The sequence below is a fragment of the Tympanuchus pallidicinctus genome, unplaced genomic scaffold (assembly GCF_026119805.1).
Source record: "Tympanuchus pallidicinctus isolate F22 unplaced genomic scaffold, pur_lepc_1.0 scaffold197, whole genome shotgun sequence".
Lineage (NCBI taxonomy): Eukaryota > Metazoa > Chordata > Aves > Galliformes > Phasianidae > Tympanuchus > Tympanuchus pallidicinctus.
In genome coordinates this window covers 1-22,122 of record NW_026294718.1, presented here as the reverse complement: position 1 = coordinate 22,122, position 22,122 = coordinate 1, and the positions used below count along the sequence as shown (strand labels likewise).

General features: G+C 58.3%; 1 protein-coding gene across 1 annotated transcript in view; it reads left to right on the top strand.

Moving 5' to 3' along the window:
* Window positions 1-21,530, top strand: part of LOC128079817 (ATP-dependent DNA helicase Q4-like) — a gene marked incomplete at its 3' end in the record, with an annotated part of 39,522 nt that extends 17,992 nt beyond the window's left edge. The window contains exons 11-16 of the mRNA XM_052681364.1: window positions 271-551; window positions 2,986-3,123; window positions 5,198-5,351; window positions 16,228-16,357; window positions 20,254-20,429; window positions 21,350-21,530. Of these exons, the coding sequence (XP_052537324.1) occupies window positions 271-551; window positions 2,986-3,123; window positions 5,198-5,351; window positions 16,228-16,357; window positions 20,254-20,429; window positions 21,350-21,530 (1,060 nt within the window). The remainder of the gene's footprint in view (window positions 1-270; window positions 552-2,985; window positions 3,124-5,197; window positions 5,352-16,227; window positions 16,358-20,253; window positions 20,430-21,349) is intronic.
* Window positions 21,531-22,122: the final 592 nt, after the last annotated feature.

Below are 22,122 nucleotides of genomic sequence, written 5' to 3'. Positions count from 1 at the left end.
CCTGTGAGTCAGTAGTGTCCCTTCCCAGACCCCAAGAAGGCCAATGGTGGCCAAGAGGTTGGCTGTGAGTCCCCCAGAAGCCCAATGGTGGCCAACAATGTGCCCAGGTGTCCAAGAGGCTCCCAGTGAGCCACTGGTCTCCCTTCCCTCTCCCTAAGAAGGCCGACATTGAACCCAGGCGGCCTCGCGGCTCCCTGCGCGCCTCTGTGCCGCGTTTCGGTGGCCATGAAGCCCCCCGCTGCCCCTCAGCCTCTCCTGTTTCCCTCGCAGGACCCAGGGGCGGCCGCCGCCTGGCAGCGGACGCGATTGCGGCTGCGTACCACGCCGGGCTGTCGGCGGCCGAGCGGCGCCGCGTCCAATGGGCCTTCATGAGCGGCCGCCTCCGCGTGGTTGTGGCCACGGTGGCTTTTGGGATGGGTTTGGACAAAGCGGACGTTCGTGCCGTGCTGCATTACAACATGCCCAGGAATTTTGAGAGTTACGTGCAGGAAATCGGCCGAGCCGGCAGGGATGGAGAGCCGGCGTGGTGTCACCTCTTCCTGGACCCCGAGGTGGGGGGGCGGAGGGGGGGGGGGGGGGGGCGTCGGGGTGGGGAGGTGCCCTAAAATGGATGGGTTTCTTAATGCTGAGTATGGAGGGATTTGGGGGTGATTTGGGGGGGGACACAGGGAGCCATGAAAGCTTTTGGGGTGATTTGGGGTGACACCAGGAAGCCCGAAAGGTGTTGAGGATGATTTGGGGTGACGCAAGGAGTCCTAAAAGGCATTGGGAGGATGTTGGGGTGACGCAGAGAGTCCTATAAGGTGTGAAGGACAATTTGGGGTGACAGGAGGAGTCCTAAAAGGCACTGGGAGGATTTTGGGGTGATGCAAGGAGTCCTAAAGGGTTTTGGGAGGATTTCGGGGTGACCCAAGGAATCCCAAAAGGTGTTGAGGATGATTTGGGGTGACGCAAGGAGTCCTAAAAGGTTTTGGGAGGTCTTTGGGGTGACCCAAGAAATCCTAAAAGGTGTTGGGGACGATTTGGGGTGATGCAAGGAGTCCTAAAAGACACTGGAACGTCTTTGGGGTGACATTGGGAACCTTAAAAGGTGTCAGGGACGATTTGGGGTGACAGGAGGAGTCCTAAAAGGCATTGGGAGGATTTTGGGGTGACGCAGGGAGTCCTAAAGGGTTTTGGGAGGTCTGTGGGGTGACATTGGGAACCTTAAAAGGTGTTGAGGATGATTTGGGGTGACACAAGGAGTCCTAAAAGACACTGGAACGTCTTTGGGGTGACATTGGAGAGTCCTAAAAGGTGTCAGGGACGATTTGGGGTGACACAGGGAGTCCTAAAAGGTGCTGGGAGGTCTTTGGGGTGACCCAAGGAATCCTAAAAGGTGTTGGGGACAATTTGGGGTGACACAAGGAGTCCTAAAAGGCACTGGGAGGTCTTTGGGGTGACGCAGGGAGTCCTAAAGGGTTTTGGGAGGTCTGTGGGGTGACACAAGGAATCCCAAAAGGTGCTGGGGGGTCTTTGGGGTGACGTGGAGAGTCCTAAAAGGTATCGGGACGATTTGGGGTGACACAGGGAATCCTAAAAGCTTTTGGAGGTCTTTGGGGTGACATTGGGAACCTTAAAAGGTGTCAGGGACGATTTGGGGTGACAGGAGGAGTCCTAAAAGGTGCTGGGAGGTCTTTGGGGTGACCCAAGGAATCCTAAAAGGTGTTGGGGACGATTTGGGGTGACGCAGGGAGTCCTAAAAGGCTTTGGGATGATTTGAGGTGACACGAGGAATCCCAAAAGGTGTTGAGGATGATTTGGGGTGACACAGGGAGTCCTAAAAGGCTTTGGGAGGTCTTTGGGGTGACCCAAGAAATCCTAAAAGGTGTTGGGGACGATTTGGGGTGACACAAGGAGTCCTAAAAGACACTGGAACGTCTTTGGGGTGACATTGGGAACCTTAAAAGGTGTCAGGGACGATTTGGGGTGACAGGAGGAGTCCTAAAAGGTGCTGGGAGGTCTTTGGGGTGGCCCAAGGAATCCTAAAAGGTGTTGAGGATGATTTGGGGTGACACAAGGAGTCCTAAAAGGCATTGGGAGGATTTTGGGGTGACGCAAGGAGTCCTAAAAGGCATTGGGAGGATTTTGGGGTGATGCAGAGAGTCCTAAAAGGCATTGGGAGGATTTTGGGGTGACGCAGGGAGTCCTAAAGGGTTTTGGGAGGTCTGTGGGGTGACAAAAGGAACCTTAAAAGGTGTTGAGGATGATTTGGGGTGACACAAGGAGTCCCAAAAGGTGCTGGGGGGTCTTTGGGGTGACGTGGAGAGTCCTAAAAGGTATCGGGACAATTTGGGGTGACACAGGGAGTCCTAAAAGGTGCTGGGAGGTCTTTGGGGTGACCCAAGAAATCCTAAAAGGTGTTGGGGACGATTTGGGGTGATGCAAGGAGTCCTAAAAGGCATTGGGAGGATTTTGGGGTGACGCAGGGAGTCCTAAAGGGTTTTGGGAGGATTTTGGGGTGACCCAAGGAATCCCAAAAGGTGTTGAGGATGATTTGGGGTGACACAGGGAGTCCTAAAAGGTGCTGGGAGGTCTTTGGGGTGACCCAAGGAATCCTAAAAGGTGTTGGGGACGATTTGGGGTGACACAAGGAGTCCTAAAAGGCATTGGGAGGATTTTGGGGTGACACAGGGAGTCCTAAAGGGTTTTGGGAGGATTTTGGGGTGACACAAGGAATCCCAAAAGGTGCTGGGGGGTCTTTGGGGTGACGTGGAGAGTCCTAAAAGATATCGGGACAATTTGGGGTGACCCTGGGAATCCTAAAAGCTACCAGAAGGTCTTTGAGGTGACGCTGGGAACCCTAAAAGATGTTGAGGAGTTTTAGGGGAGTCCTAAACCCCAATAGGGCGGCATGTTTGGAGGCACACAGGAAACCCTAAAAGCCACCGGGGTGCCTTTGGGGAACCCTGAAAGGCTTTGGGGCCCCCTGCCATCCATCCGCAGGGCTCCGACCGGCTCGAGCTGCGGCGCCACATCTTCGCCGACGCCGTGGACTTTTTCACCATCAAGAAATTGGTGCAGGCCGCCTTTCCGCCCTGCAAATGCCGGGAGCTGCACCGGCGCCGCTGCGCCCTCAGCGGGGTGAGAGGGAAACGATGGGGTGTTGGTGGTGTGGGTCAGCTGGGGGGGTCGCCTTGGGCTTGGGGGGAACCCGAGGGTTGGCTGATGGGCGCCCTCCTGTGGGCATGGGTTGGAATTGGCCATCCCATAATGCATTGCAGTTCAATGGCCATAGGTTGGAATTGGCCATCCCATAATGGATAACACCCTCCTATGGCCACTGGTTGGAATTGGCCACCCCATAATTCCAGGCCCTCCTATGGCCGTGGGTTGGAATAGGCCATCCCATAATGCACTGCAACTCAGTGGCCATTGAGTGGAATTGCCCTTCCCATAATTCCTCAGGCCCTCCTATGGCCATGGGTTGGAATTGGCCATCCCATAATTCCAGGCCCTCCTATGGCCATGGGTTGGAATTGGCCATCCCATAATTCCAGGCCCTCCTATAGCCATAGGTTGGAATTGGCCATCCCATAATTCCTCAGGCCCTCCTATGGGCATGGGTTGGAATTGGCCATCCCATAATGCACTGCGACTCAGTGGCCATGGGTTGGAATTGGCCATCCCATAATGCATTGCAGTTCAATGGCCATAGGTTGGAATTGGCCATCCCATAATTCATCAGGCCCTGCTATGGCCATGGGTTGGAATTGGCCATCCCATAATGCATTGTAGCTCAATGGCCATTGGTTACAACGGGCCTCCCATAATGCATTGTGGTTCAAAGGCCATTGGTTTGAATGGGCCAGTCCTGCATTGTGGCTCAATTGCCATTGGTTTGAGTGGGCCCTCCCATAATGCACTGCGGCTCAGCAGCCTTTAGTGGGAGTTGGCCATCCCATAATGCATTGCAGCTCAATGGCCATTGGTTACAACGGACCTCCCTTAATGCATTCCGGCTCAACGGCCATTGGTTTAAATGGGCCATCCCATAATGTGTTGTGGCTGAATGGCCATTGATTGCAATGGGCCATCCCATAATGCATTGCGGCTCAACGGCCATCGGTTTGAATAGGCCATCCCATGATGCACTGTGGTTCAAAGGCCATTGGTTTGAATGGGCCATCCCATAATGCATTGCGGCCCAAAGGCTGTTGATTTGGATGGGCCCTCCCATCATGCATTGCAGCTCGATGGCCATTGGTTACAACGGGCCTCCCATAATGCATTGTGGTTCAAAGGCCAGTGGTCTGAATGGGCCATTCCTGAATTGTGGCTCAGTTGCCATTGGTTTGAATGGCCCTCCCATAATGCATTGTGGTTCAAAGGCCATTGGTTTGAATGGCCATCCCATAATGCATTGTGGTTCAAAGGCCATTGGTTTGAATGGCCATCCCATAATGCATTGTGGTTCAAAGGCCATCGGTTTGAATGGGCCATTCCATAATGCATTGTGGTTCAAAGGCCATTGGTTTGAATGGGCCATCCCATAATGCATTGTGGTTCAAAGGCCATCGGTTTAAGTGGGCCCTCCCATAATGCATTGTGGTTCAAAGGCCATCGGTTTGAATGGGCCATCCCATAATGCATTGTGGTTCAAAGGCCATCGGTTTGAATGGGCCCTCCCATAATGCATTGTGGTTCAAAGGCCATCGGTTTGAATGGGCCATTCCATAATGCATTGTGGTTCAAAGGCCATTGGTCTGAATGGGCCATCCCATAATGCATTGTGGTTCAAAGGCCATCAGTTTGAATGGGCCATCCCATAATGCATTGTGGTTCAAAGGCCATCGGTTTAAGTGGGCCCTCCCATAATGCATTGTAGCTCAATGGCCATTGGTTTGAGTGGGCCCTCCCATAATGCATTGTGGTTCAAAGGCCATCGGTTTGAATGGCCATCCCACGATGCATTGTGGTTCAAAGGCCATTGGTTTGAATGGGCCATCCCACGATGCATTGCGGCTCAGCGGCCATTGGTTTGAATGGGGAGGTCCTGGAAGGGCAGTGGGGATTGAACGGCCGTCCCGCCATGCGTTGTGCCTCAGTTGCCATTGGTTTGAGCGGGCCCTCCCATAATGCATTGCGGCTCAGCGGCCATTGGCTGGAAATGGGCCTCCCATAACGCACTGCGGCTGAGCGGCGCCGTCCCCGGTAGGGAGCGGATGTGAGCGACCAAGAAATGGCCGCCATCATGGTGGAGGAGGACGGCGGGACGGCGGAGGGGGGGGAGCAGCAGCGCCTCTGCTACAAACATGAGAGGGCCATCGATGTGCAAGGCATTGTGGGAGAGATGGACCTGAGGGAGGAGGGTGAGCGGGAAGGTCCTGGAAGGGGAGTGGGAGTGAATGGGAGGTCCTGGAAGGGGAGTGGGAGTGAATGGGGAGGTCCTGGAAGGGGAGTGGGAGTGAATGGGAGTCCTGGAAGGGGAGTGGGAGTGAATGGGGAGGTCCTGGAAGGGGAGTGGGAGTGAATGGGGAGGTCCTGGAAGGGGAGTGGGAGTGAATGGGAGGTCCTGGAAGGGGAGTGGGAGTGAATGGGGAGGGCCTGGAAGGGGAGTGGGAGTGAATGGGGAGGGCCTGGAAGGGGAGTGGGAGTGAATGGGAGGTCCTGGAAGGGGAGTGGGAGTGAATGGGAGATCCTGGAAGGGGAGTGGGAGTGGAGGGGGAGGTCCTGGAAGGGGAGTGGGAGTGAATGGGAGGTCCTGGAAGGGGAGTGGGAGTGGAGGGGGAGGTCCTGGAAGGGGAGTGGGAGTGAATGGGAGGTCCTGGAAGGGGAGTGGGAGTGAATGGGGAGGTCCTGGAAGGGGAGTGGGAGTGAATGGGGAGGGACTGGAAGGGGAGTGGGATTGAATGGGAGGTCCTGGAAGGGGAGTGGGAGTGAATGGGAGGTCCTGGAAGGGGAGTGGGAGTGAATGGGAGATCCTGGAAGGGGAGTGGGAGTGGAGGGGGAGGTCCTGGAAGGGGAGTGGGAGTGAATGGGAGGTCCTGGAAGGGGAGTGGGAGTGGAGGGGGAGGTCCTGGAAGGGGAGTGGGAGTGAATGGGGAGGGCCTGGAAGGGGAGTGGGAGTGAATGGGGAGGTCCTGGAAGGGGAGTGGGAGTGAATGGGAGGTCCTGGAAGGGGAGTGGGAGTGAATGGGGAGGGCCTGGAAGGGGAGTGGGAGTGAATGGGAGGTCCTGGAAGGGGAGTGGGAGTGAATGGGGAGGTCCTGGAAGGGGAGTGGGAGTGAATGGGAGGTCCTGGAAGGGGAGTGGGAGTGAATGGGGAGGGCCTGGAAGGGGAGTGGGAGTGAATGGGGAGGTCCTGGAAGGGGAGTGGGAGTGAATGGGGAGGTCCTGGAAGGGGAGTGGGAGTGAATGGGGAGGGCCTGGAAGGGGAGTGGGAGTGAATGGGGAGGGCCTGGAAGGGGAGTGGGAGTGAATGGGAGGTCCTGGAAGGGGAGTGGGAGTGAATGGGAGGTCCTGGAAGGGGAGTGGGAGTGAATGGGGAGGGACTGGAAGGGGAGTGGGAGTGAATGGGAGGTCCTGGAAGGGGAGTGGGAGTGAATGGGAGGTCCTGGAAGGGGAGTGGGAGTGAATGGGGAGGGACTGGAAGGGGAGTGGGAGTCAATGGGAGGTCCTGGAAGGGGAGTGGGATTGAATGGGAGGTCCTGGAAGGGGAGTGGGAGTGAATGGGGAGGTCCTGGAAGGGGAGTGGGAGTGAATGGGAGGTCCTGGAAGGGGAGTGGGAGTGAATGGGGAGGTCCTGGAAGGGGAGTCGGATTGAATGGGAGGTCCTGGAAGGGGAGTGGGAGTGAATGGGGAGGTCCTGGAAGGGGAGTGGGATTGAATGGGGAGGTCCTGGAAGGGGAGTGGGAGTGAATGGGAGGTCCTGGAAGGGGAGTGGGAGTGAATGGGGAGGTCCTGGAAGGGGAGTCGGAGTGAATGGGAGGTCCTGGAAGGGGAGTGGGAGTGAATGGGAGGTCCTGGAAGGGGAGTGGGAGTGAATGGGGAGGTCCTGGAAGGGGAGTGGGAGTGAATGGGAGGTCCTGGAAGGGGAGTGGGAGTGAATGGGAGGTCCTGGAAGGGGAGTGGGAGTGAATGGGAGGTCCTGGAAGGGGAGTGGGAGTGAATGGGGAGGGCCTGGAAGGGGAGTGGGAGTGAATGGGGAGGTCCTGGAAGGGGAGTGGGAGTGAATGGGAGGTCCTGGAAGGGGAGTGGGAGTGAATGGGAGGTCCTGGAAGGGGAGTGGGAGTGAATGGGAGGTCCTGGAAGGGGAGTGGGAGTGAATGGGGAGGGCCTGGAAGGGGAGTGGGAGTGAATGGGAGGTCCTGGAAGGGGAGTGGGAGTGAATGGGGAGGTCCTGGAAGGGGAGTGGGAGTGAATGGGAGGTCCTGGAAGGGGAGTGGGAGTGGAGGGGGAGGTCCTGGAAGGGGAGTGGGAGTGAATGGGAGGTCCTGGAAGGGGAGTGGGAGTGAATGGGAGGTCCTGGAAGGGGAGTGGGAGTGAATGGGAGGTCCTGGAAGGGGAGTGGGAGTGAATGGGAGGTCCTGGAAGGGGAGTGGGAGTGAATGGGAGGTCCTGGAAGGGGAGTGGGATTGAATGGGGAGGTCCTGGAAGGGGAGTGGGAGTGAATGGGGAGGTCCTGGAAGGGGAGTGGGAGTGAATGGGAGGTCCTGGAAGGGGAGTGGGAGTGAATGGGAGGTCCTGGAAGGGGAGTGGGAGTGAATGGGGAGGTCCTGGAAGGGGAGTGGGAGTGAATGGGAGGTCCTGGAAGGGGAGTGGGAGTGAATGGGGAGGTCCTGGAAGGGGAGTCGGATTGAATGGGAGGTCCTGGAAGGGGAGTGGGAGTGAATGGGGAGGTCCTGGAAGGGGAGTGGGATTGAATGGGGAGGTCCTGGAAGGGGAGTGGGAGTGAATGGGAGGTCCTGGAAGGGGAGTGGGAGTGAATGGGGAGGTCCTGGAAGGGGAGTGGGAGTGAATGGGAGGTCCTGGAAGGGGAGTGGGAGTGAATGGGAGGTCCTGGAAGGGGAGTGGGAGTGAATGGGGAGGGCCTGGAAGGGGAGTGGGAGTGAATGGGAGGTCCTGGAAGGGGAGTGGGAGTGAATGGGGAGGGCCTGGAAGGGGAGTGGGAGTGAATGGGGAGGTCCTGGAAGGGGAGTGGGAGTGAATGGGGAGGTCCTGGAAGGGGAGTGGGAGTGAATGGGAGGTCCTGGAAGGGGAGTGGGAGTGAATGGGAGGTCCTGGAAGGGGAGTGGGAGTGAATGGGAGGTCCTGGAAGGGGAGTGGGAGTGAATGGGGAGGGACTGGAAGGGGAGTGGGAGTCAATGGGAGGTCCTGGAAGGGGAGTGGGATTGAATGGGAGGTCCTGGAAGGGGAGTGGGAGTGAATGGGGAGGTCCTGGAAGGGGAGTGGGAGTGAATGGGAGGTCCTGGAAGGGGAGTGGGAGTGAATGGGGAGGTCCTGGAAGGGGAGTCGGATTGAATGGGAGGTCCTGGAAGGGGAGTGGGAGTGAATGGGGAGGTCCTGGAAGGGGAGTGGGATTGAATGGGGAGGTCCTGGAAGGGGAGTGGGAGTGAATGGGAGGTCCTGGAAGGGGAGTGGGAGTGAATGGGAGGTCCTGGAAGGGGAGTGGGAGTGAATGGGAGGTCCTGGAAGGGGAGTGGGAGTGAATGGGGAGGTCCTGGAAGGGGAGTCGGAGTGAATGGGAGGTCCTGGAAGGGGAGTGGGAGTGAATGGGAGGTCCTGGAAGGGGAGTGGGAGTGAATGGGGAGGTCCTGGAAGGGGAGTGGGAGTGAATGGGAGGTCCTGGAAGGGGAGTGGGAGTGAATGGGAGGTCCTGGAAGGGGAGTGGGAGTGAATGGGAGGTCCTGGAAGGGGAGTGGGAGTGAATGGGGAGGGCCTGGAAGGGGAGTGGGAGTGAATGGGGAGGTCCTGGAAGGGGAGTGGGAGTGAATGGGAGGTCCTGGAAGGGGAGTGGGAGTGAATGGGAGGTCCTGGAAGGGGAGTGGGAGTGAATGGGAGGTCCTGGAAGGGGAGTGGGAGTGAATGGGGAGGGCCTGGAAGGGGAGTGGGAGTGAATGGGAGGTCCTGGAAGGGGAGTGGGAGTGAATGGGGAGGTCCTGGAAGGGGAGTGGGAGTGAATGGGGAGGTCCTGGAAGGGGAGTGGGAGTGAATGGGAGGTCCTGGAAGGGGAGTGGGAGTGGAGGGGGAGGTCCTGGAAGGGGAGTGGGAGTGAATGGGAGGTCCTGGAAGGGGAGTGGGAGTGAATGGGAGGTCCTGGAAGGGGAGTGGGAGTGAATGGGAGGTCCTGGAAGGGGAGTGGGAGTGAATGGGAGGTCCTGGAAGGGGAGTGGGAGTGAATGGGAGGTCCTGGAAGGGGAGTGGGATTGAATGGGGAGGTCCTGGAAGGGGAGTGGGAGTGAATGGGGAGGTCCTGGAAGGGGAGTGGGAGTGAATGGGAGGTCCTGGAAGGGGAGTGGGAGTGAATGGGAGGTCCTGGAAGGGGAGTGGGAGTGAATGGGGAGGTCCTGGAAGGGGAGTGGGAGTGAATGGGAGGTCCTGGAAGGGGAGTGGGAGTGAATGGGGAGGTCCTGGAAGGGGAGTCGGATTGAATGGGAGGTCCTGGAAGGGGAGTGGGAGTGAATGGGGAGGTCCTGGAAGGGGAGTGGGATTGAATGGGGAGGTCCTGGAAGGGGAGTGGGAGTGAATGGGAGGTCCTGGAAGGGGAGTGGGAGTGAATGGGGAGGTCCTGGAAGGGGAGTGGGAGTGAATGGGAGGTCCTGGAAGGGGAGTGGGAGTGAATGGGAGGTCCTGGAAGGGGAGTGGGAGTGAATGGGGAGGGCCTGGAAGGGGAGTGGGAGTGAATGGGAGGTCCTGGAAGGGGAGTGGGAGTGAATGGGGAGGGCCTGGAAGGGGAGTGGGAGTGAATGGGGAGGTCCTGGAAGGGGAGTGGGAGTGAATGGGGAGGTCCTGGAAGGGGAGTGGGAGTGAATGGGAGGTCCTGGAAGGGGAGTGGGAGTGAATGGGGAGGTCCTGGAAGGGGAGTGGGAGTGAATGGGAGGTCCTGGAAGGGGAGTGGGAGTGAATGGGGAGGGCCTGGAAGGGGAGTGGGAGTGAATGGGAGGTCCTGGAAGGGGAGTGGGAGTGAATGGGGAGGTCCTGGAAGGGGAGTGGGAGTGAATGGGAGGTCCTGGAAGGGGAGTGGGAGTGGAGGGGGAGGTCCTGGAAGGGGAGTGGGAGTGAATGGGAGGTCCTGGAAGGGGAGTGGGATTGAATGGGGAGGTCCTGGAAGGGGAGTGGGAGTGAATGGGGAGGTCCTGGAAGGGGAGTGGGAGTGAATGGGGAGGTCCTGGAAGGGGAGTGGGAGTGAATGGGGAGGTCCTGGAAGGGGAGTGGGAGTGAATGGGGAGGTCCTGGAAGGGGAGTGGGATTGAATGGGAGGTCCTGGAAGGGGAGTGGGAGTGAATGGGGAGGTCCTGGAAGGGGAGTGGGAGTCAATGGGAGGTCCTGGAAGGGGAGTGGGATTGAATGGGAGGTCCTGGAAGGGGAGTGGGAGTGAATGGGGAGGTCCTGGAAGGGGAGTGGGAGTGAATGGGAGGTCCTGGAAGGGGAGTGGGAGTGAATGGGGAGGTCCTGGAAGGGGAGTCGGATTGAATGGGAGGTCCTGGAAGGGGAGTGGGAGTGAATGGGGAGGTCCTGGAAGGGGAGTGGGATTGAATGGGGAGGTCCTGGAAGGGGAGTGGGAGTGAATGGGAGGTCCTGGAAGGGGAGTGGGAGTGAATGGGGAGGTCCTGGAAGGGGAGTGGGAGTGAATGGGAGGTCCTGGAAGGGGAGTGGGAGTGAATGGGAGGTCCTGGAAGGGGAGTGGGAGTGAATGGGGAGGTCCTGGAAGGGGAGTGGGAGTGAATGGGAGGTCCTGGAAGGGGAGTGGGAGTGAATGGGGAGGGCCTGGAAGGGGAGTGGGAGTGAATGGGAGGTCCTGGAAGGGGAGTGGGAGTGAATGGGGAGGGCCTGGAAGGGGAGTGGGAGTGAATGGGAGGTCCTGGAAGGGGAGTGGGAGTGAATGGGAGGTCCTGGAAGGGGAGTGGGAGTGAATGGGAGGTCCTGGAAAGGGAGTGGGAGTGAATGGGGAGGTCCTGGAAGGGGAGTGGGAGTGAATGGGGAGGTCCTGGAAGGGGACTGGGATTGAATGGGAGGTCCTGGAAGGGGAGTGGGAGTGGAGGGGGAGGGACTGGAAGGGGAGTGGGAGTGAATGGGAGGTCCTGGAAGGGGAGTGGGAGTGAATGGGGAGGGACTGGAAGGGGAGTGGGAGTGAATGGGAGGTCCTGGAAGGGGAGTGGGAGTGAATGGGGAGGTCCTGGAAGGGGAGTGGGAGTGAATGGGGAGGTCCTGGAAGGGGAGTGGGAGTGAATGGGGAGGTCCTGGAAGGGGAGTGGGAGTGAATGGGGAGGTCCTGGAAGGGGAGTGGGATTGAATGGGAGGTCCTGGAAGGGGAGTGGGAGTGAATGGGGAGGTCCTGGAAGGGGAGTGGGAGTCAATGGGAGGTCCTGGAAGGGGAGTGGGATTGAATGGGAGGTCCTGGAAGGGGAGTGGGAGTGAATGGGGAGGTCCTGGAAGGGGAGTGGGAGTGAATGGGAGGTCCTGGAAGGGGAGTGGGAGTGAATGGGGAGGTCCTGGAAGGGGAGTCGGATTGAATGGGAGGTCCTGGAAGGGGAGTGGGAGTGAATGGGGAGGTCCTGGAAGGGGAGTGGGATTGAATGGGGAGGTCCTGGAAGGGGAGTGGGAGTGAATGGGAGGTCCTGGAAGGGGAGTGGGAGTGAATGGGAGGTCCTGGAAGGGGAGTGGGATTGAATGGGGAGGGCCTGGAAGGGGAGTGGGATTGAATGGGAGGTCCTGGAAGGGGAGTGGGAGTGAATGGGGAGGTCCTGGAAGGGGAGTGGGATTGAATGGGGAGGTCCTGGAAGGGGAGTGGGAGTGAATGGGAGGTCCTGGAAGGGGAGTGGGAGTGAATGGGGAGGTCCTGGAAGGGGAGTGGGAGTGAATGGGAGGTCCTGGAAGGGGAGTGGGAGTGAATGGGAGGTCCTGGAAGGGGAGTGGGATTGAATGGGAGGTCCTGGAAGGGGAGTGGGAGTGAATGGGGAGGTCCTGGAAGGGAAATGGGGGGGGTGGAAAGGGCCTGGGAGGGGAGTGAGAGTTGAATGGAGAGGTCCTGGAAGGGGAGTGGGGATTGAATGGGGAGGTCCTGGAAGGGGAGTGGGAGAGGGGTGGGGAAGGTTCTGGAAGGAAAACAGGGATTGAATGGGAAGGGCCTGGAAGGGGAATGGGAGTGGGGTGGGAAGGGCCTGGAAGGGAAATGGGAGCTGAATGGGTGAAGGGTGAGTGGGGGGGGAGGTCCTGGAAGGGGAGTGGGAATTGAATGGGAAGGGCCTGGAAGGGAAATGGGAGGGGAGGGGAGGAAGGTCCTGGAAGGGGAGTGGGGGGGGGGAAAAGGATTGGGGAGGGAAATGGGAATGCAGGCAGGCAAATGGGAATTCCAGGCAGGGAAATGGGAGTGGGGGGGGGAGGTCCTGGAAGGGAAATGGTAGTGGGGTCGGGAGGTCCTGGAAGGGGAATGGAAGTGGGAAGTGAATGTGGAGGGAAATGGGGATGGGAGTGGAATGGGGAGGTCCTGGAAGGGGAATGGGAGTGGGTGTGAAGGGCCGGGAAGGGAAATGGGGATTGAATGGGGAGGTCCTGGAAGGGAAATGGGAGTGAGGTTGGAGTATCTGAAAGGGAACTGGGAATGGAAACAGATCATCCCAAAGGGAATCGGGAATGGGGTCAGGGTGTCCCAAAATGGAGGTGGATGGGGTCAAGGTGTCCCAAAATGGAATGGGGTCGGGGTGTCCCAAAATGGAATGGGGTCAGGGTGTCCCAAAATGGAGGTGGATGGGGTCAGGGTGTCCCAAAATGGAGGTGGATGGGGTCAGGGTGTCCCAAAATGGAGGTGGATGGGGTCAGGGTGTCCCAAAATGGAATGGGGTCAAGGTGTCCCAAAATGGGGGTGGATGGGGTCAGGGTGTCCCAAAATGGGGGTGGATGGGGTCAAGGTGTCCCAAAATGGAGGTGGATGGGGTCAGGGTGTCCCAAAATGGAGGTGGATGGGGTCAGGATGTCCCAAAATGGAGGTGGATGGGGTCAAGGTGTCCCAAAATGGAGGTGGATGGGGTCAGGGTGTCCCAAAATGGGGGTGGATGGGGTCAGGGTGTCCCAAAATGGGGGTGGATGGGGTCGGGGTGTCCCAAAATGGGGGTGGATGGGGTCAGGGTGTCCCAAAATGGAGCTGGATGGGGTCAGGGTGTCCCAAAATGGAGGTGGATGGGGTCAAGGTGTCCCAAAATGGAGGTGGATGGGGTCAGGGTGTCCCAAAATGGGGGTGGATGGGGTCAAGGTGTCCCAAAATGGAGCTGGATGGGGTCAGGATGTCCCAAAATGGAGGTGGATGGGGTCAAGGTGTCCCAAAATGGAGGTGGATGGGGTCAGGGTGTCCCAAAATGGGGGTGGATGGGGTCAGGGTGTCCCAAAATGGAGCTGGATGGGGTCGGGGTGTCCCAAAATGGGGGTGGATGGGGTCAGGGTGTCCCAAAATGGAGCTGGATGGGGTCAGGGTGTCCCATAATGGAGGTGGATGGGGTCAGGGTGTCCCAAAATGGAGGTGGATGGGGTCAGGGTGTCCCAAAATGGGGGTGGATGGGGTCAGGGTGTCCCAAAATGGAGCTGGATGGGGTCAGGGTGTCCCATAATGGAGGTGAATGGGGTCAGGGTGTCCCAAAATGGGGGTGGATGGGGTCGGGGTGTCCCAAAATGGAGGTGGATGGGGTCAAGGTGTCCCAAAATGGAGGTGGATGGGGTCGGGGTGTCCCAAAATGGAGGTGGATGGGGTCAGGGTGTCCCAAAATGGAGCTGGATGGGGTCAGGGTGTCCCAAAATGGAGCTGGATGGGGTCAGGGTGTCCCAAAATGGAGCTGGATGGGGTCGGGGTGTCCCAAAATGGAATGGGGTCAGGGTGTCCCAAAATGGAGCTGGATGGGGTCAGGGTGTCCCAAAATGGAGGTGGATGGGGTCAGGGTGTCCCAAAATGGAGGTGGATGGGGTCAGGGTGTCCCAAAATGGAGCTGGATGGGGTCAAGGTGTCCCAAAATGGAGGTGGATGGGGTCAGGGTGTCCCAAAATGGAGCTGGATGGGGTCAGGGTGTCCCAAAATGGAGGTGGATGGGGTCAGGGTGTCCCAAAATGGGGGTGGATGGGGTCAAGGTGTCCCAAAATGGAGGTGAATGGGGTCAGGGTGTCCCAAAATGGGGGTGGATGGGGTCAGGGTGTCCCAAAATGGGGGTGGATGGGGTCAAGGTGTCCCAAAATGGAGGTGGATGGGGTCGGGGTGTCCCAAAATGGAGGTGGATGGGGTCGGGGTGTCCCAAAATGGAGGTGGATGGGGTCAGGGTGTCCCAAAATGGAGGTGGATGGGGTCAGGGTGTCCCAAAATGGAGCTGGATGGGGTCAGGGTGTCCCAAAATGGAATGGGGTCAAGGTGTCCCAAAATGGGGGTGGATGGGGTCAGGGTGTCCCAAAATGGAATGGGGTCAGGGTGTCCCAAAATGGGGGTGGATGGGGTCAAGGTGTCCCAAAATGGAGGTGGATGGGGTCAGGGTGTCCCAAAATGGAGGTGGATGGGGTCAGGATGTCCCAAAATGGAGGTGGATGGGGTCAAGGTGTCCCAAAATGGAGGTGGATGGGGTCAGGGTGTCCCAAAATGGGGGTGGATGGGGTCAGGGTGTCCCAAAATGGAGCTGGATGGGGTCGGGGTGTCCCAAAATGGGGGTGGATGGGGTCAGGGTGTCCCAAAATGGAGCTGGATGGGGTCAGGGTGTCCCATAATGGAGGTGGATGGGGTCAGGGTGTCCCAAAATGGAGGTGGATGGGGTCAGGGTGTCCCAAAATGGGGGTGGATGGGGTCAGGGTGTCCCAAAATGGAGCTGGATGGGGTCAGGGTGTCCCAAAATGGAGCTGGATGGGGTCAGGGTGTCCCATAATGGAGGTGAATGGGGTCAGGGTGTCCCAAAATGGAGGTGGATGGGGTCAGGGTGTCCCAAAATGGGGGTGGATGGGGTCGGGGTGTCCCAAAATGGAGGTGGATGGGGTCAAGGTGTCCCAAAATGGAGGTGGATGGGGTCGGGGTGTCCCAAAATGGAGGTGGATGGGGTCAGGGTGTCCCAAAATGGAGCTGGATGGGGTCAGGGTGTCCCAAAATGGAGCTGGATGGGGTCAGGGTGTCCCAAAATGGAGGTGGATGGGGTCGGGGTGTCCCAAAATGGAGGTGGATGGGGTCAGGGTGTCCCAAAATGGAGCTGGATGGGGTCAGGGTGTCCCAAAATGGAATGGGGTCAGGGTGTCCCAAAATGGAGCTGGATGGGGTCAGGGTGTCCCAAAATGGAGGTGGATGGGGTCAGGGTGTCCCAAAATGGAGCTGGATGGGGTCAAGGTGTCCCAAAATGGAGGTGGATGGGGTCAGGGTGTCCCAAAATGGAGGTGGATGGGGTCAGGGTGTCCCAAAATGGAGGTGGATGGGGTCAGGGTGTCCCAAAATGGAGGTGGATGGGGTCAGGGTGTCCCAAAATGGGGGTGGATGGGGTCAAGGTGTCCCAAAATGGAGGTGAATGGGGTCAGGGTGTCCCAAAATGGGGGTGGATGGGGTCAGGGTGTCCCAAAATGGGGGTGGATGGGGTCAAGGTGTCCCAAAATGGAGGTGGATGGGGTCGGGGTGTCCCAAAATGGAGGTGGATGGGGTCGGGGTGTCCCAAAATGGAATGGGGTCAAGGTGTCCCAAAATGGAGCTGGATGGGGTCAGGGTGTCCCAAAATGGAGGTGGATGGGGTCAAGGTGTCCCAAAATGGAATGGGGTCGGGGTGTCCCAAAATGGAGCTGGATGGGGTCGGGGTGTCCCAAAATGGAATGGGGTCAGGGTGTCCCAAAATGGAGCTGGATGGGGTCAGGGTGTCCCAAAATGGAGGTGGATGGGGTCAGGGTGTCCCAAAATGGAGGTGGATGGGGTCGGGGTGTCCCAAAATGGAGGTGGATGGGGTCGGGGTGTCCCAAAATGGAGGTGGATGGGGTCAGGGTGTCCCAAAACGGATTTGGGATTGGGATCAGCACCTCCCCCCCCCCTTGCAGCCATTGAGACCCTGCTGTGTTACCTGGAGCTGCACCCGCAGCGCTGGCTGGAGCTGCTGCCCCACACTTATGGGGTTTGCACCGTGCGCTGCTATGGGGGGCCCCGAGAGCTGCGAGCTGCTGCACAGAGGTGGGATTGGGGGGGGGGGGGGGGGGGCAATGGGGTGGGGGACAAAATGGTGGCAATGGAGTGGGGGGAATGGGGACAAAAGGGTGGCAATGGGGACAAAATGATGGGGGTCAGGGAGATGGGAATGGGGACAAAAGGGTGGCGGTGGGGGGGAGGGGTGGGGGGAATGGGGACAAAAGGGTGACAATGGGGACAAAAGGGTGGCAATGGGGTGGAAGGAATGGGGACAAATGGTGGCAGTGGGGGGGGGGAGGTGGGAATGGGGACAAAATGGCGGCAGTGGGGTGCGGGGTGGGGGCAATGGGGACAAAATGGTGGCAATGGGGACAAAAGGGTGGCCATGGGGTGGACGGAATGGGGACAAATGGTGGCCTTGTGGTGGGGGAGGTGGGAATGGGGGGGAAATGGTGGCCATGGGGTGGAGGAGGTTGGAATGGAGACAAAATGGTGGCAGTGGGGTGGAGGGGGGGGGAATGGGGACAAAATGGCGGCAGTGGGGTGGGCGGTGGGGGGAATGGGGACAAGATGGTGGCAATGGGGACAAAATGATGGCGTTGGGGTAGGGGAGGTGTGAATGGGGACATAAGGGTGGCAATGGGGGGGGGGAATGGGGACAAATGGTGGCAGTGGGGTGGGGGTGGGGGGAATGGGGGCATAAGGGTGGGAATGGGGACAAAATGGTGGCAATGGGGTGGAGGTGGGACGTGGTGGGGGTTGGGATGACAATGGGGTGGAGATGGTGGCAGTGGGGACAAAATGGTGGCAGTGGGGTGGAGGTGGAGGGAATGGGGACAAAATGGTGGCAGTGGGGACAAAATGGTGGCAATGGGGACAAATCTTGGCGTTGGGGTGGAGGTGGGACATGGTGGGGGGTGGGATGAAAATGGGGGGGGTGGCAATGGGGACAAAATGGTGACAATGGGGTGGAGGTGATGGGAAGGGGGGGACAAAATGGTGGCCGTGGGGTGGGGGAGGTGACAATGGGGACAAGATGGTGGCAATGGGGGCAAAAGGGTGGCGTTGGGGTGGGGGAGGTGGGAATGGGGGGGAAATGGTGGCAATGGGGACAAAAGGGTGGCAATGGGGTGGACGGAATGGGGACAAGATGGTGGCAATGGGGACAAAAGGGTGGCAATGGGGTGGACGGAATGGGGACAAGATGGTGGCCTTGGGGTGGAGGTGGGACGTGGTGGGGGTTGGGATGACAATGGGGTGGAGATGGTGGCAGTGGGGACAAAATGGTGGCAATGGGGACAAAATGGTGGCATTGGGGTGGGGGGTGGGGGGAATGGGGACAAGATGGTGGGAATGGGGACAAAAGGGTGGCAATGGGGTAGAAGGAATGGGGACAAAATGGTGGCATTGGGGTGGGGGAGGTGGGAATGGGGGGGAAATGGTGGTCATGGGGCGGAGGAGGTTGGAATGGGGACAAAATGGCGGCAGTGGGGTGGGGGGTGGGGGGAATGGGGACAAAATGGTGGCAATGGGGACAAAAGGGTGGCATTGGGGTGGGGGTGGAGGGAATGGGGACAAATGGTGGCAGTGGGGACAAAATGGTGGCCGTGGGGTGGGGGAGGTGGCAATGGGGACAAGATGGTGGCAATGGGGACAAAAGGGTGGCGTTGGGATGGGGGTGGAGGGAATGGGGACAAAATGGTGGCAGTGGGGTGGAGGTGGAGGGAATGGGGACAAAATGGTGGCAGTGGGGACAAATGGTGGCCATGGGGTGGGGGTGGTGGCATGGGAACAAAGTGGATCCCATTGTGGGGTTGTGGAGCCGCGCTGGAGGGGTTCGATCCCGTTTTTGAGAGTTCGGATCCCGTTTTGGGGCTTCTGACCCCAGTTGGGGGAGATCTGGGCCCATGTTGGGGCTTCTGGGCCCATTCTGGTGCTTCTGGTCCCATTTTTGGTGCTTCTGGTCCCATTTTGGGGCATTCTGGTCCCATTTTTGGTTCTGGTCCCATTTGGATCCGTTCTGACCCCACTTTGATGCGTTCTGACCTCATTTTTCTTCTTCTGACCCCATTTTGATGCAATCTGACCCCATTTTGGTGCTTCTGACCCCACTTTGATGCGTTCTGACCCCATTTTTGGTTCTTCTGACCCCATTTTGATGCATTCTGACCCCGTTTTTTGTGCATTCTGACCCCATTTTGATGCAATCTGACCCCATTTTGGTGTGTTTTCTCCCCATTTTTGGGTTTCTGACCCCACTTTGATGCATTCTGACCCCATTTTGATGCATTCTGACCCCATTTGGGTGCATTCTGACCCCATTTTGTTCCGTTCTGACCCCATTTTGGGGCGTTCTGACCTCATTTTTTGTTCTTCTGACCCCATTTTGATCCATTCTGACCCCATTTTGATGCATTCTGACCCCATTTTGTTCCGTTCTGACCCAATTTTGATGCATTCTGACCCCATTTTTGGTGCTTCTGACCCCATTTTGATGCATTCTGACCCCGTTTTTTGTGCATTCTGACCCCATTTTGTTGAGTTCTGACCCCATTTTGGTGTGTTTTCTCCCCATTTTTGGGTTTATGACCCCATTTTGATGCATTCTGACCCCATTTTGGTGCTTCTGACCCCATTTGGGTGCATTCTGACCCCATTTTGATCCGTTCTGACCCAATTTTGATGCGTTCTGACCCCATTTTTGGTTCTTCTGACCCCATTTTGATGCATTCTGACCCCGTTTTTTGTGCATTCTGACCCCATTTTGATGCATTCTGACCCCATTTAGTTCCGTTCTGACCCCGTTTTGGTGCATTCTGACCCCATTTTGTTGAGTTCTGACCCCATTTTTGGTGTGTTTTGACCCCATTTTTGGGTTTCTGACCCCATTTTGATCCATTCTGACCCCATTTTGATGCATTCTGACCCCATTTTGGTGCTTCTGACCCCACTTCGATGCATTCTGACCCCATTTTGATGCATTCTGACCCCATTTGGGTGCATTCTGACCCCACTTTGGTGCAATCTGACCCCATTTTGTTCTGTTCTGACCCCACTTTGATGCGTTCTGACCCCATTTAGTTCCGTTCTGACCCCATTTTGATCCATTCTGACCCCATTTTGTTGAGTTCTGACCTCATTTTTGGTGTGTTTTGACCCCATTTTTGGGCTTCTGACCCCATTTTGATCCGTTCTGACCCCGTTTTTGGTTCTTCTGACCCCATTTTGATGCGTTCTGACCCCGTTTTTTGTGCATTCTGACCCCATTTTGGTGCGTTCTGCTCCCAGTTTGATGCATTCTGACCCCATTTTGATGCGTTCTGATGCCATTTTGATGCATTCTGACCTCATTTTTTGTTCTTCTGCCCCCATTTTGATGCATTCTGACCCCATTTTGATCCGTTCTGACCCCATTTTGTTCTGTTCTGACCCCATTTGGGTGCATTCTGACCCCATTTTGATCCATTCTGACCCCATTTAGTTCCGTTCTGACCCCGTTTTGGTGCATTCTGACCCCATTTTGTTGAGTTCTGACCCCATTTTTGGTGTGTTTTGACCCCATTTTTGGGTTTCTGACCCCATTTTGATCCATTCTGCCCCCATTTTGATGCGTTCTGACCCCATTTTTGGTTCTTCTGACCCCATTTTGATGCGTTCTGACCCCATTTTGTTCTGCCCCCATTTTGATGCGTTCTGCCCCCATTTTGATGCATTCTGCCCCCATTTTCATGCGTTCTGCCCCCATTTTGATGCATTCTGCCCCCATTTTCATGCGTTCTGCCCCCATTTTGATGCGTTCTGCCCCCATTTTGATGCGTTCTGCCCCCATTTTGTTCCGTTCTGCCCCCATTTTGTTCCGTTCTGCCCCATTTTGTTCTGCCCCCATTTTGGTCTTTCCACTCCCATTTCGCCCACCTGACCCCATTCCCCCCCCTTTCCAGCTGCCCCCCGCTGGCCGTGGCTTTGGCTCTCAGGCGCCTCAACTCCGCTGCCCCCCCGGATTCCTGCAGCCTTCGCTTCGACGTCGTCGCCCTCAGCGACGCCATGGGCTGGGAGCTGCCTTTGGTCAAAAGGGCCCTGAGGCAGCTGCACAGCGAGCGGCACCCTGGCACGGCGGGTGGGTGGCACCCATGGGGGGCAGCAGTGGGTGGCAGGGATGGGTGACAGCCATGGGTGACAGCCATGGGTGACAGCAGTGGGTGGCAGCGATGGGTGACACCAATAGGGGACATCAATGGGTGACAGCGATGGGTGACAGGGATGGGTGACAGCGATGGGTGACAGGGGTGGGTGGCAGCAGTGGGTGGCAGCGATGGGTGGCAGCGATGGGTGGCAGGGATGGGTGGCAGCGATGGGTGACAGCAGTGGGTGACAGCAGTGGGTGGCAGCGATGGGTGACAGCAGTGGGTGACAGCAATGGGTGATAGCAATGGGTGGCAGCGATGGGTGACAGCGATGGGTGACAGCGATGGGTGGCATCACTGGGGGTCGCTGTTCGCTGTCCCCCGCAGTGCTGCGGCCGTGTGACCCTCTGACCTGCTGTCCCCTCTGTCCCCTCCGTCCCCGCTGTCCCCTCTGTCCCCTCCATCCCCTCCGTCCCCTCCATCCCCGCTGTCCCCTCTGTCCCCTCCGTCCCCTCCGTCCCCTCCGTCCCCTCCGTCCCCTCCGTCCCCTCCATCCCCTCCATCCCCTCCGTCCCCTCTGTCCCCTCCATCCCCTCCGTCCCCTCCATCCCCGCTGTCCCCTCTGTCCCCTCCGTCCCCTCCGTCCCCTCCATCCCCTCTGTCCCTTCTGTCCCCTCCATCCCCTCCATCCCCTCCGTCCCCTCCGTCCCCTCCGTCCCCTCCGTCCCCTCCGTCCCCTCCGTCCCCTCTGTCCCCTCCATCCCCTCCATCCCCTCCGTCCCCTCCGTCCCCTCCGTCCCCTCTGTCCCCTCCGTCCCCTCCGTCCCCTCCGTCCCCTCCGTCCCCTCCGTCCCCTCTGTCCCCTCTGTCCCCTCCATCCCCTCCATCCCCTCCGTCCCCTCTGTCCCCGCAGCCCCGTCCCCTCGCGGCGCCGTTTCGGTTCAGTTCTCGGAGCTCTGCTTCCACCTGCGCTCCTTCGGGGATCTGAGCCACGCCGAGCTGGACGCCGTCTGCCACTTCCTGCAGCGCCGCCTGGAGGAACGACAGCAGGGGGCGCTGCGGCAGCTCCGAGCCTGCAGGGCGGCTTTCCGCAGGTGGGCAGCGGGAGCGCAGGGCGTTCAGGGGGGGGGGGGGGCGGTTTGGGGTCCCAATGTCCCCCATTTGGGGTCCCAATGTCCCCTATTTGGGGTCCCACTGTCCCTCATTTGGGGTCCCAATGTCCCTCATTTGGGGTCCCAATGTCCCCCATTTGGGGTCCCAATGTCCCTCATTTGGGGTCCCAATGTCCCCCATTTGGGGTCCCAATGTCCCTCATTTGGGGTCCCAACGTCCCTCATTTGGGGTCCCAATGTCCCTCATTTGGGGTCCCAATGTCCCCCATTTGGGGTCCCACTGTCCCTCATTTGGGGTCCCAATGTCCCCCATTTGGGGTCCCAATGTCCCTCATTTGGGGTCCCAATGTCCCCCATTTGGGGTCCCAATGTCCCCCATTTGGGGTCCCAATGTCCCTCATTTGGGGTCCCAATGTCCCCTATTTGGGGTCCCAATGTCCCCCATTTGGGGTCCCAATGTCCCTCATTTGGGGTCCCAATGTCCTCTATTTGGGGTCCCAATGTCCTCTATTTGGGGTCCCAATGTCCCCCATTTGGGGTCCCAATGTCCCCTATTTGGGGTCCCAATGTCCTC